The 15,905-nt window shown below is 36.3% G+C and overlaps 1 protein-coding gene across 1 annotated transcript in view; it reads right to left on the reverse strand.

The window, feature by feature from the left end:
- Nucleotides 1-15,905, reverse strand: part of LOC139742187 (uncharacterized) — a 60,551-nt gene that overhangs the window by 41,688 nt on the left and 2,958 nt on the right. The window contains exons 3-5 of the mRNA XM_071652766.1: nucleotides 6,923-7,012; nucleotides 4,689-4,815; nucleotides 3,379-3,629 (exon numbers count right to left, since the gene is read on the reverse strand). Coding sequence (XP_071508867.1) covers nucleotides 3,379-3,629; nucleotides 4,689-4,793 — 356 coding nt within the window. The 5' untranslated portion in view covers nucleotides 4,794-4,815; nucleotides 6,923-7,012. The remainder of the gene's footprint in view (nucleotides 1-3,378; nucleotides 3,630-4,688; nucleotides 4,816-6,922; nucleotides 7,013-15,905) is intronic.

Below are 15,905 nucleotides of genomic sequence, written 5' to 3' on the forward strand. Positions count from 1 at the left end.
AGTTCTCTCCCATAGCTGCTTGGTTGTGAATTTGTGTTGGGATTAAATTCAATGTGAGCATAATTACACACAAATTGAATCACCACTGAAGATTGCTTTATATAGTAATCACATACATATACTTTGTGATATTCATAGCCACAAAAAGACATTTAAGTTTGGTGAACTCTGAACTTGACCTCCAAAACCTGTCATTCCAGGTAACTAATTCTGTATCAATTTCTATCCTTTTTATTATGTGATACTATCACTGATACTATCACTGAACATTCTCACCTGAAATTATAGCTAGAGAATGACATTTGAGGATGAGTTCCGAGTAAACTTGGGCAAGTGTCTACGGGAAATGCGTGTTGTAACAAAATCAACCTGATTTTGCCCTAAATTTCAGTACACCGTCACCTCATGAAACCACCAGAATTCCTTTAATTGGGACAATGAGAACTGGGTGGAATGGACAGATGGACAGGCAAATGAACTGAAGCCCGACAGCATAATGCTTTCTACACCTTCCAGGAATGCGGGTGTTAGAATTCACAGCTCCTGAAAGGATTGTATTATTTTCTACAAACTTTCAAGGCACATACAACTAATATTTGTCCTTCAATGATGGGAACGTTTCCCTTTTAAACAGCACAGTCGAAAATTTCTATTTTTAATCCTTAGTGACTGGCAGTGTCAGGGCCAATGCATGTAATGAAGGATATTGTTACCCTTTGGTATTCCAGGTAATTATTGACCTTGGGAACCCATACTATGTTGTGTCAAAGTTCCACACAGAAACTCTACGTGTCTGGACACTTAGCTCTAATTAGCAGGCTTTTTCATCAGCAATCAGTAATCAGTCCAAACAAGAAAACTCAGATACAGCGATTTTGAATAACCCAAGTAGTGATCGGGGGAGCCTCTCAGGCCTCCCTCCAGATTAATGCTGTCAACCGGTATACTAAAAATTAGCAAACACATTGCCTGTGACGTAATCTAGAAAACTGTAAAGTTGATTTTCCCAAAAATTATCAATTTGTTAAACTATGCTTATTTATGCAAAATGAAGCATGAATATCAGACTATTTGCTATAAATAGCACATTTTTTGTTTTTCAGTATCCTCAACAAATGTAGATGAAGAAAAAATGTGTCATCAGAAATCTTTTTATAAGAGTGTTTATCATTTTTAATTCCTTATGTATTTCTTTGTTATTCGACTTTATGTTGTTCATTGTTTTATTGGATGAAATTTGTCCACATCATAGTTCCAAACATGAAAATATGTTATTAATTGATTTTGATTGATAAAACCCCCGCATAATCATGCTTTTGTGAAATTTGACTGTAAGTACAGTTTGCATTGAAATTGTACAAGAATTCATGTTTTTTAGCCATTTTTTGCCTCACATGTATGTACATATTTATGTGTAACTTTAGAACCGCATGCCCAGGTTTCGAAAATTTGGTGTCAAAAGATGCAAGAGACTCCACAGAAAAAGGGTGTGAAACATTACGGCGATAGCTTTTTGTAATGGCGATATATCACGCGGAATGTTGAGGAAAAGGCGTCTGAACCCCCGCCTTTTTAGGGTTAACACACATTAGCACTATTTACGTTTCCTCTAAGTAAATTACAGTATATGAAAATGTGTTTCCTCTAGATAAAACAGTCTACACTACCATTCAATGTGAAGCAACATCTTAGTTACACTATATCTGGTGTAACTTCCTTGTTTAGTTTCCTGTGTGAGGGAGGTTGGGTTTAGTATGAACAGGATCTAGACTACTCCACATATTGTACATGTGATACACCATGCTGCATACTGCCCCAATTTTGGTTCTCTGCTGACAACACAGTTAGCCACAAGCTATACGTTACCAAGTGGCAATGCTATCACAGCAGGGAGCCCTGCATACCACACTGGTGGGATAGAAAGCCTGCAATTGACATGTCTTTCACACATGAAGTCTGGTTATAGCTTTTTGTTTTGTTTTATTTGTTTTGTTTTGTTTTGTTTTGTTTGGATTTGATTTGATTTGTCTTTTGGGGGAATGGCAAGGAAAAGAGTAAACTGTCATCACTGGATTGGCCCTTAAATTTCTTTCAGGTTGAAGTTCAGACAAACATAATTAAAAGCAGTCCAAGGACAAATCAAATTGTTGCACTGACATAACTATACATCCTACTTTGTTGAACACGAGCTATCAGAAAGTTCAAATTTCACCTGTATCTGTTTACACACCCTGGGGACTATTTGATAAGCTTTGATCTATTATACTCCTGACAGATTTTTCATAGGTGATAACACAGATTTCCTTGAATTCTGTGTGTGTGTGTGTGGGGGGGGGGGGGGGGGGGGGAAGTCAGAGCACTATGTCTACCACCATGTGCTCATGACATTGGGGACACACTCATGGAATTCAAATGGCAGTCACCCTATGCTTTCTGTACAGCTTTGCAGCTGTGCATGTCTCCTTTACCTCCCCCCCCCCCCCCCACACACACCCTAGGAACATGTGGCAATGAGAAATTTTCACTGTATATAGCACACAGATGAGTAAATTTGCTGAATTACGGTACCGTACATTATAGTGTAAAACAGAGTATGCACTCTTTTTCCAACCTCTGTCTCATATATTACGCCAACAAGAGCATTTTGCCATTAGCCAGACCAGTCTCTACCATGCTGTACAGAGCTGGGATATCAATACTACACGCATGCATGAATGCATAGGGCTCTACCATGTTTACATAGAGCTGGGATACTACACACGCAGGCATGATCATGCATGGGGTGGGGGTGGGGCACAAGCCAGGCCTTTGTTGCAAAACACTAGCTCTTCCTTTGAGTAAAAGGAGATCATAACAATCATTGGGCATACAATTCAATATATAGAGTTTGCAGATGTTTTGTCCAATATGTGCAGTCCCATTTGTACACATTTCTGTCAGTTCTTGTCTTCAGCATCTACAGTGAGGAACTGGATAAAAAAAAAAAAAGAAACACTCAGTCCTAACAAACTCATACATACAAAGGACCTAATTGCTATACACACTTCTGAAAACCCATCCATTTATAGAGATATCCTGTGCTGATAGAGGGCTTTAAGATATCATCGCACAGTAGGGCCCATAGTCTGTTACAAGACTGTTAGGGATGAAAGAGGACGTGTGGTGAATGTAGTAGAGAAGAGAAGGTTTGCTTTGTTTAATCCCCTGAGCTGAGAGCACTGTCCATCATCTGTGACTCCCCCATATTGATTTGAATGTGAAAAACAAAAGGCTGCATCACATAAATATGCCATCAGTGACAACAAAGAGGTTAGCCTACTTTCAAGCCACAGTCACATTTTTAATTCTGTGTAGTTGTTGTATTCTTTTGTTTTTTACCTATCCATAATAACTTTTCTTCCAAAGAAGGGGCCATCCCTCAACAAGGGGTTCCTGCTGAACTGACGGCAGACGACCTTGCGCTCCCTCTCGTAGCTCTCCACCTCTATGATCAGGTCATCGCGGCTGGAGTAGTGGAGAAGGGTCTTCAGGTATTCAGTGTCACCTTCATGGATCAGATTCTCCTCTTCCAGGGCATCAAAGAATTTGAGCGGCTCATCAATCTTCTGGTATCGTGCACCAAGTCGATCCTGCACAGAAAACCCAAAAACAAAAAGCCAAAGAAAAAAAAAAGAAAAAGAAAAGAAGAAAAAGGGTAATATGATTCAGAATCATCTGGACTAAGTATCATGAACATCCATCACAGGATTTTGCTCAAATTATCTCCTAGACATGGACTGACAGATGAATGGACAATCTGAATATAAGTCATGCCTGTCACCTTCTGCAGGCTTGAAAATGAATAATAATGATATTAAAGTTTGCAGTGTAAACATCTTGAAATTCGCATTAAACTCTTTTTCTGCTGGTTTTGAGGTTCATATGATGGCGACTCACATGGAGACTCATCTAGAGTCCAACCAATTATCAACTGGAACTTCATTTCCGTACAAAGTGTGCATTCTTGAAGATTAATCTAAGAACTATTATATTATATTGTACTATATGATATGATATGATATGATATGATATGATATACATATATGATATGATATGATATGATATATGATATGATATGATATATGATATGATATGATATGATATATGATATATGATATATATGATATGATATGATATGATATGATATGATATGATATGATATGATATGATATGATATGATATGATATCATAATATACTATACCATATCATATAATATAATATCATATCATATCATATTATGTATATCATCTATCACTTTATCATAGTTTCTTATTTAGAGAGGTAGGGATTGAAGCCTTAATTGAATATTTATTTGTCATGCAAGACCCAAATGAATCAATATGGCTTGCAGTGACAGGTTTGAATATCTATGTAAAGACATTCATGAAATGTAGGCCTAAACAAATTTATACCTACCCCTTTCTTATGTGTGTGTGTTCATATGTACATGTTTCAATTTCAACATTTCTATACTCCTGCTCTATCTTCCCACCGCATCCTCTCAAATCATTTCAACTGTACAAAAGGGAAAACACAAAACAAAACAGAAAACGGTGACCCAATCTTTAGTAAACACCTTGTGGGTCAACACAGAGAGAACAATAGTTGGCAGATTTTTTTTTGTCCTTAACGAAAAAGGGTCACTAACCTTCACAAGACTCTTTGCTCGGTCCAAATCTTCAGCTGTAAATTCTCCCGAGAGATACACGATCAGCCAGCGAAATCTACTAATGGTTGTTGGATCATCAGCCATGGTGGACCAACCTTGTAGTTTCCTGTGGTGTGAGCACATGGACATACAATGATGGTCATATCAGGGTGAAATGTCAGCAAGCATCTTGTATAAAATACTAGCAGTTGATATTATTGTTTTTACAAGCTATAAATTCAATTATGGCACAACTCTCACTTAACAAGGTATACTCTAAGTGATGTCTTGCCCAGATCGCACACAACATTTTGTGATTAAGTGTTTTTCAATGTCAGTCAATTGACCTCTTGACCCTTGACCAACTTGATAAATTTCTAAACTTCACTGGCATCTTTAGGCGACGCATCTATGGGTTTACTAACAGCACACAATATATGGTACTTAAATCAGGGAAATTACATTAACCATATGACCTAAGATCACCTTTAACCTTTTTGGACTTCACCCATATTCATGCTTGACCCTCATCTTTAATTGATGCACCTACAAATGTATGGTGTGAGTTTGGCTGTCATAGCTCAAATCTGTGAAAAGTTATTAAGAGTACAACACAATACTGTCTATGCAGTGTTTACCACGGAAAGTGTATTAACATTTTTACCTTTGGCCTTGTCGGACTGCATCAATATTCTAACTTGACCTTGACATCTTTAGGTTTAAATGTATCTGTGGTGTGAGTTTGCTGGTCATAGGTCAAATCTGTGGAAAGTTAGAGAGAGTACACCACATCGTTGATGACGCCACCGCCGACCAGAAAAGTGACGCCTATGTCTCACTTCCGCAATGCAAGAGAAACTAAACTGAACTTGATGAAATTTGTTATTCATCATGAAAATTTACAAACTTCCTAAACAAAAATCTCACTTCCCAGCTCGATAAGAATTATCTTTTGTTGTAGGACAAAAAAGTTCAACTCTTAGAAGTTATCCATTTAACCCTAAAAGGGCCGGGCTTTTTTGGCTATGCTAAGACCAGGGGATGGATTCCGCCCCCCTCCGAGATCTCGGCCATCGGTGGTGCGATCGCGATGAAATTTTGCATGCGTGAGACCCACGTCATAATCTACACGATTGTGTCATAAGATTTTTTAAAACAATCAATTTCTAATTTTAACTAATTAATTATGCAAATTAAGCTCAAGATCATATTTTAGCCTAAATAGTAAGCATTGAGAGTCTAATTTTTGATCTGTAATTCTGTTTTAGCATATTCAACAATTGTACATCACAAAAATTCCAAAACTCATTTCAATTCTTATGTATTTTATTGTTTTCAGAATTTCTTATGTATTTCTTTGTTTCTCAACTTTTGTTTTTTGTTTTTTTATTGGAAATTGTCACTGACCACTTTTCTACCATAATTAGCATAAAATTAATCAATGAAAGTGTTTAATTGTAAAAATAATCAGGTTTTTATGACTTTGCTGACAGAGCACTGTTTTCCATAGGAAATGTACACAAAATCACAAAATTGTGCCCATTTTGGGGCGACATTCTATTACAAAAATGGGCACACAGAGACTCCAACCCAAAGCACCTTCTGATCTGGAAATTCTCCCGCCTGAAACCCCTAGCAAACGGGAGACTCCAAGTTGATGTGTGCGAAGCGCCAAGTTCCTAGGGTTCTAGATGCTCTCTGGTGCTAAGGCTTATTTTTTTCAACATACAATAGCAATAAGTAAGAAATCCTTTCCAACTGGAGACACAGAGCCAGGGCGGGAGAAATTAAATCTCAAGCGGGAGGATGGGAGATTTTTCAAAAATGGGTTTTCGGCGGGAGATCTCCCGTCGAAAACGGGAGAGTTGGAGTCTCTGGGCACGGCTTCGCAAAAGTATGCCTGGACGTTGCAAATTTGGTCTCAAAAGTTGCGCGAGACTTGAACAAACAAAGTCAAGAAGTCTCGCGACGAGGCCTTCTCGTGTTACAGAATTATAGCACAAAACGTCGAGGGGGGGGGGCGCCCCCCCCCCCCCGCCCTTTTAGGGTTTAACTTTGAATTACAATTTGATATGTATGTCTTTATAGTATTGAACTTGATTTATTTATATTGATTATGTATTGTCATTATGTTCTGACAAATATTACATCAACTTTACATAACAAATCTAGGTATTGAAAAATTTTTTTCTGATTTTGAGCTGATATAATGTATTTACTCAGTGCCATCTTACCTTTTTTTCAAAATAAATTATGCAGTGAAAATTAGAGGACTGCTTCTCTCTGTACACCCTTCACTTGAACACCTTCAGAAGCATCGGCACCTACAATTTGGGGTTCAGTGTAAAAATGTTAAAAGTACATTGCAGGGGTTATGGAAGTGATGGATAGGGGGCTGCCCTCTTCCCCCCCCCCCCCACCACTTATTTTGGTGTCTTCAAATAAAAACAAAAACAAAAATGGGGTAGAATAGAAAAAAAATTACAACACCCATTAATGGGGTCACCTTCACCTTGACCAAATCACTGTCCTAAGTAAATACTTGCTTGAATTCAGGTAAAGTCTTAGAAAGGAATGTAAATCATTTCTGTATTACAGGGGGATCAATACAAGTAATTACTGCTAAATTAAACTGGAATATAACCCTGCATGTCCATTGGGATGTGCATGAAGCTGTGCATAGTGTACATAATATGTGTTTCACAGTCTTTCAGCTGTCATCTGAGGTTACTGTACCATACCTTTCAATTATTTACCTTTCATATCAGCAATATCATGATGATCTTGAGTTAATTTTATGACGATTGTTGTATTTTGACTGCATTGTCTGTGTCTGTATGTAGGGATCCCACCTCCCTGCTGTATATGTAAGAATATACTTCTTGAAATATCTCTACATTGTTGATGCAGATGTCTGAAATGAAATGTGGTCTGTATGCCCAAGAAAAGAAAAGAAGAAAAGAAGAAAAAAAAAGAGCACTGCTTTTATTACAAATTGTATGACTATATTTGATTAATACCAGTATTGAACTCTGCTGAATACTAGCCTCAATCAGAAAATCATACATTGTATATGAACCAATGTACACACATAGGCATACACATGCACACACATAAACAGCTGGCTGACAGTACAGAGCACCATCATCCTGTTCAGGAGCATATATATAGCTCATGTACACACACACACAAAGTGACAGGGGATTTCTTTCTTTTCCCCTAAATTATATCTGAGAGGCAATTGTGAGCACAGGTCATGATCTCGAGTTGGGGTGCAATCCTTCCCGCCATGAGCAGAGGCTGCACATTATGCATGAGTTTGTCCACAAACCCACACATTATACACACACACATACACACACACACACACACACACACAAACACACACACACACACACACAAACACACACACACACACACACAAACACACACACACACACACACAAATGCTCAAATGCCCCTGATTTGCTACACAGGACATACACAGTACATGTATGCTCAGTAGAAGCATACTGTGGGTGGTACCAGTACATTGTACATGTAGTGCCTTACAACTACAAGCACAATGGAATTTCATTTTTTTTTTCATAGTGCCTGCCTGTGTCTTTTTTGTCTATGTATGTTTCTTCCTCTCTCTATCTCTCTGGGATCCTTTTTGTCTCTCTCTCTTCTTGATATGTCTGATATCAATATATTAAAGTGTGACGATTTCAATCTCAGTTCATTCTGGTGCACTATTCATCGATAAAATGAAATCAAATTGAAACATGTTTTCCTGGGTATTATCAAAGCAGCTAGTGTGCCTGGTCCCAGCTATTGCACACACAGCCCCTAGAACAACTGAGTGTACGCATCAGCATGCACCACTGTGCTCCCATAACCACACATTAGCAATTCCACTTTTGTAGTAGGCAACGCAAACTAGGTGTCACAATGTATATTTTAAACTCTACTAAAGAAACCCCCATTGGATTACAACTTTATGCTTTCTCAATAGCTACAAGTGAGGTCATCTGAATATCATTCGGGGGCAATATATTTTGTGTATATATTGCCTTCAGATACACTGTGACAAACACATTATTCAATGAGGATTAGGGTACAAGTATAAAGTGCAGACCCCTGCAACTTACAATCTATGCATTTTACACTCCATCTTCCCTCTAATGTCAATAATGAATGAATTTAATGTCACTGTAATCTTGATCATTGGCCCTTTGTTCCATGAGCAAAGCTTCTTAAGTCTTCACTGTTTTAATTAGCTTTGAAATTAATGACGATGACACACTGGTGGCTCAAAACACAGACATCTTCAAATCCCCTTACTAAGAGTAATCACTGGTAAACCAATTATCCAGTCATGAATTCACAAAAAGTTGTGCCGCTGACTACAAACACAAATACAGCATGAAGCATTTGTGCTTTATCACCCTACACTGTTTATTAGAAGGTCACAAACCATCCAGACATTTACATTACTCACAGCCAGCATCAACAAAGAGCTCTAGGCAGATAATTTGCATAGCGAATGCAGTTACCGCTTTGACAATGCATTTCATTTGCATGTCAATGGAATGCTGGGTTTGAGGATGGAGCTACCTGAATATTGTGGTGTATGATCTCTTGCATGCAAAAATGAGGGCAGGGGGTTATAAATCCCAGTCAGAGTGCCTATTCAATGTGCTTTGTGTAAATATGTCCCCTAGATCAGCAGAATGATCATGGTACATATTGTTGTAAAGGAAAATGTAAGGAATAAACCGAGTGTTCACTGATGAATTTCACATTTTATAACCTGCACGAATATATTTTGAAGCCCCCCTCCTTTTAAGAACATCAAAAAACACTTTTTCCCAAACTTGCTGCTAATGAAGTACTCTAAAGGACATATGAATGAACATGTAAAAATGTATAGCTAGCTACGTACAATGATTTGTAGTTAACACGCCTGCACTGTTCAAGCTTTCTTTAAGAATTACATGTAGGTCATTTTTCACGAATATGTTTGTATAAAGGCTGATTCTGAGTTTTCATCAGATTCTATGAGGAAGGGGAATTGCATCTGATGAATTGTATCCCACCCATGGAGTTGGCAATATTAAATGAAAGAAACAATAAATGCCATTTTAAGCATAAAGGAGCTTTCTTTGATCGTTCCCCATGACAATGTTTGCTACATATTAGGTCATTCTGCATGTGCAGCAGAACTTATAGTAATTATACAATGATAATAAAGATGATGATAATAATAATAATAATAATGATAATAATAATAATAATAATAATAATAATAATAATAATAATTATTATTATTATTATTATTATTATTATTATTATTATTACTATCATTATTATTATTATTATTATTATTATTATTATTATTATTATTATTATTATTATTATTATTATTATTATTATTATTATTATCATTATTATTATTACCTCCGCCAAGGGAGGAGGTTATGTTTTCGTTTCCGTAGCTTTGTGTGTTCATTTGTTTGTCCGAGTGCAGAATAACTCAAAAAGTAGTTAACGAATTACGATGAAACTTGCAGGAATGGTTGAGAATGACAAAAGTAACAAACAATTAACTTTTGGTAGTGATCCCAGAATTGGGGGGGGGGGGGAATTTATGAAGGATTTTAGATATTTTGGCAGGTAGGGTCAATGAACTTGGGAGTTCAAGCTGCGTGTATTTGATGTTTCATACGCGCACTAAGGTGCGTGCTCTAGTTTCTGCTAGGGCGAGGCGCCCCATGCAGCTGAGGGTTTATGATGTAACAAAGGCTTCTATATTGGGAAATCGGGCGACTTTCAGCACACATTGCTATAAGTATGTATGGGTGAAAATCACTGTTATCTCTACGGAAGAACAAGATCAGTGGTGGAAAAAAATGAGCTGCATGCTTGGTGGAGGTCTGCGCTCTCAGAGTGCTTCTCTAGTTGCTGTTGTTGTTGTTACTTTTATTTCATTTTATTTTTTATCGTTATCACCTCCGCCAAGGGAGGAGGTTATGTTTTCTTAGGCATTTGTTTGTTTGTTTGTTTGTTTGTTTGTTTGTTTGTTTGTTTGTTTGTTTGTCTGTCTGTGTTCAAAACAACTCAAAAAGTTGTGTACAGATTTGCATGAAACTTACAGGAAAGACTGAAAAAGACAAGTAATAGATGATTAAATTTTGGTAGCGGTGATCCCTCAATTTTTGTGGATTTCATGAAGGATTGTCTATATTTTGGCAGGTAGGGTCAATGAACTTGGGAGTTTAAGCTGCACATTTTTAAGATTTTCATACGCACACTAAAGTACGTGCTCTAGTTTCTGATAAGGCGAGGCATGCCCTGCAGCTGGAAGTTAATGACTTAACAAAAGGCTCCTATATAGGAAAATCGGGTGATTTTCAGCATGGAGATATAGATACATATGGTGGAAATCACTGATCTAGAGCTACGGAAGAACAAACAAGCTCAGTCATGGAAATGAGCTGCTTAGTGGAGGTCTGCACTCTAAAGGCGCTTCTCTGATTATTGTCATGATTGTTATTATCTCCACCAGGGAGGAGGTTATGTTTTCGTTACTGTTGGTTTGTGTGTTCGTTAGGTAGTTAGTTTGTCCGTGTGCAAAATAACTCAAAAAGTGGTTAATGGATTTGAATGAAACTTGCAGGAAAGGTTTAGAATGATACAAGTAACAGATGATTAAATTTTGGTAGTGATTCGAGAATATTTGGGGAATTTATGAAGGATTTTTGATATTTTGTCAGGTAGGGTCAACGAACTTGGGTGTTCAGGCTTTGAGGTATGCATGTACTCTGTAGTTCAATTTGGTGTGAAGTAGTCAGTTGCCCCACAACTTTCTAATAAAGCTGTCTATTTTTGCTTTAAATACTACTCAACAAAGATACATCCAAGTTCACTGCTGCAAAATACAAGAACTAAAAATTCTCATATTACCCCTAACCTGTACTCACTAAATGAAGCTTTAATCCTTGAAATGCTAACTCACATATTATGGATACACTCTGAAAAGTAGCATGTAAAATAGTCTGAGAGATGGGATTGGGTAAAACAGCAGTTCATTCAACCAAATGGTTGGAATTCATGATCAAATAGAAAAGAACTCTGAGAGTGCAGACCTATGCCAAGCAGCTCATTTCAACCACTGAACTTGTTCTTCCATAGAGATTAGTGATTTCCACCCATACGTATGCATGCTGAAAATTGCCCGGTTTCCCAATACAAAAGCCCTTTGTTACTTAGTCGATAATCAAACAAACACACCAACAAACATATAAACGAACTAACAAATGCCGAAGAAAACATAACCTCCTTCCTTGGTGGAGGTAAAAGGGCATTTAATTTGATTGTGTATGATTCGTCGACCCATAAACTTGAAACGATGTTACCAAAAAAAAAAAAAAAAAACCCACTGAATTATTTATAGGGCTATCATAAAGTATCAAATGCACAATGCTTTATAGGAACATTCCCCAGTGTGTCATAAAGGGTCATTGCCCAGGTAGAATGCGCATAGGTTATACACTTCACTGCATAACCAAAAATGGTTCACTCTGTTCATCTTTGCATAATTGTTTTATGATCCTCCTTTCAAACATCCTACAAGGCAAACCTACAAGAACTATTCAAAAAAAAAAAAGGACTCTTGACATTATGTGGCAAAATATGGCTATGAAGAGTTGCAATTGAATTTAAAGATTACTGGTCACATAAAGAGCAATACTCTTGTGCAAACAAATATTCAAGCTCATATATGTTAACATACAAGGTAATCCTCTGTTTTATGATCCTACGTAAGTATTGCAAAATGTCCCGCCAAGCAAACCTACAATAACTGGGAAAAGGGCTGACTTAATGTGTTATATGACTACGAACAGTTGTATACTAATGTAGGGCCCAGCTTTCAGTTTCATTAGGCATTGATCTACTACAGCTGACACATGAGCTTGATCATTTGTCTGCACAAGAATATTGTTATTATTTGTATACATATAATATTATCATTATTTTTCTATTTTTCCCGACCTGCATATCTTAAAATAACTATATGTATATCTACAGATGACTTAAATAATCTATTTATTAGATATATAATAGTTATAAAGAATCTTGAATAGTATATATTGTTTACTCATTAATTATCTAGCGATCCACATCCCACAAGCTTTGCTTTTAAGTGGATCACTATTTTCCATAATCAAATTTATTTTCCGCATGCCCACTAAGTATATATGCATTGTTCCTCCTAATCATTGTTGTTCTTTATATAACTTATCTTGTATACTACATGAGTCTTCTGCAAATAATTGAACAATATCATTTCATGACATGTATACTTTGTGCTATGTTTTGATTTTTGTTGATTGGAAATAAACTATGGTTGAATTGAATTGAATTGAATATTGATCACTGGGTCATTGTCATCTTTAAATTATTGTACCACTACCAAAAGTGTGATGTCCTATGGCCAGACTACAAGGAGCTATATATAGCAAGTAGACACAGGTCTATCACACATTTTCATAGTACATCAATGGTGCACTATGAATATAGTCTAACATCCTCCTGTTTGCCTCAATCCGAATAACCATTTTTCTTTAATGTTATCAAATTTACATCAAGCTACAGCTAATGTAACACATAGAATGACACATACACACATACTAACACACACTTACACACTCTGTCTCTCACACACACAGATGTTTTGTTACTACATGTAATGCACTGCACACATTATCACACAATTTAGAGTTTTTGTATCCAATCCTCTCTATATATTCAACAAAGTGATATTGCAGTTGCAGAAAGCATAAGAGTAATTCCGCGGTTTAGTGACATTACATTCAAGCAAATTTATGTATTTATTTTTACTACTAAATCACCAGCTATTCATTTCATGTCAAAATCATGATAAAAACATGTTCATCCTTCCCAGGTCTATGGTACAGCTAAAAGAATAAAAGCAATTGAACAAATATCAGAGTTGCCATGGCAACTTAAAGGGTTGATTAGTAATGTTACAAAAAAAAGGACATGACAAAAAAGTCAATGTCTTGTGACAAAAAGTGTGCAAAAATGTAAGTTACTACATAGTGTTGCATTATAGCATCGTGACAAATGCTCGGACCACACATATTTCTAGCAGTTCGACTGATAATTTTTTAGCTAGACCCCCAAAAGCATGGTTAGTAATGTTACAGTTAGTAATGTTTCATTTGTCGGAGTAATTCTGCAGGTCATTTCACCCTTCTGTATTTGATAAAAATATCACATGACCTCTGGAATATTTAAATGTATATATCTTTTTCCCTATAGCAAAACTGGGAGGAAAAAATATCAAATTAATCCACTATAATTTGCATTTAAGTGAATTCAATTGTCTCTAGTCCCAAATGTACATTTTGAATGATGGTTCAAAATCTTGAAAACTAAATGAAAAGGAAAAATGAAATTTATTGAATTTTAAAACCTTTATGATTTTTGGACATCCATAATATTAGTTGATACCTGAATTAAAAGTTTTATAGATAAAGTGGCACATTTGTTTAATCAGTGTCATGTCCTCCGAATCTACGGAATTGCCAAGAAACAGATCTGTTAATAAGCACACATTCTTTGAGGTTGGTCATTCGTGTGTGTGTTATGTGGCAAAAAATTACTTGCATGATTTATGGGGGTTTTTTTATATTAAGTGTTAGTTGAATTCCTGTGATGTTACACAAACACACATTAAAGTTAACTAGTGTTGTTTTACATGTCAAAAGTGCAGCATGAATTTATTGCATTCTTCGGCATACATTTGTAAATGAGCATCAGTTCAATTATTGTAGTTTATTAACCATGAAAAATGACATTACAATTTTTTTTTTTTTTACATTTTTGTTTCGTCTATCTCATAATGCCCACTACAATGTACTTTATATAAGTAGAAGACAAAAGTATTCATCTAGATCTTCTTTCTTTTGTAAATCAAGCTTAAAAATTTACTGAATTATAGAAAATTATTTTGTATACCAGCTAGAATGTTAAACATTCAATCAATTAATTACAAAGTATACCTACTGAAGAGTTATCCACTCCTTACATGTTTCTTTGTATCACTCACAAGCCAGAAACACAAATTGATATTTTGATGCACAGTATTTATTACAATGTCACCATTATTTTCATTCACACACTTAACTGTTGCTGAGTTTCCTTTCATGGAAATATACATCAGCAGTTCAAAATGTCATTCATGTAGATCAACAACAAATACAACCTATGTACAATTCAACACTGACAACAGTTTTTAATACATGGAAAACAGGAAAAGAAAACTTCTGCTCTGACAATACTCTCAATCCATCCAATCACCTTGTTAAAGTATTGTCTAGAATCAAATTTCTTAATTTTGTACTTGTTCTGACAAGTTCACACGTTGAGGTATAAAACATCTTGTAGGTTTTTTTTTTTTCTGTCACACCATATAATTATATTATGATTTTATTTATGCCCCCCCCCACTTATTTTGCCATGCCACTTTATCGATGCTTCCCTATATATGTTAGCTTATGCATGGACGCACGCTGTCAAGCTGTCCCCATCACTTGTCAAATGTGTGTGCAAGCATGCATCCATGCAAAAGCTTATAGGGTAAGGGCGCAGGCAATATGGCAGATTTTTTTTTTTTGGGGGGGGGGGGGGCATCATAAAGTCTTTCCTTTTGCTGAAAACATGCTATCAAGACATTCAGAGTAGATTGGCAAGTTATGTATTATATGGGTACAGAAATACTGCTGTTTTGAATGCACTTAACTCAAAATGATGGCCACAAAATATTTGGAAATACCTGATTATAATTTAAAGCAGTGACTACTGAGTGAGAGCCCCTGAGCATGAATTATAAGCACAAAAGCTGAATTAGTAAATAAAAGAACATTCTTTTCAAGCTAAATAAAAGACAGGTCATAACTTAAGAAAATTAACCTTGGGCTTAGCAACAGGTAAAGACGATACACATAAACTTACTAGTTACAATGTTTATGTATGTCTCTTGTAACTTACATATCCATGGTCATTTGGCCATTTTGTTACTACATACTAGATATAGGGATGTAGAGCCTTGAGCTTGAGGTGTCTAAGCCTAGGCCTCTAGACGTCTAACTTGTTAGACTAGTAACAGCAGTCCTGCAGCTGTTTATAGACCCGTATCGTAGCAGA

Source organism: Diadema antillarum, unplaced genomic scaffold, assembly GCF_040938485.1.
Source record: "Diadema antillarum isolate AM-2024a unplaced genomic scaffold, OU_Dant_1.0 seq00000984_RagTag, whole genome shotgun sequence".
NCBI classification, from domain to species: Eukaryota; Metazoa; Echinodermata; class Echinoidea; order Diadematoida; family Diadematidae; genus Diadema; species Diadema antillarum.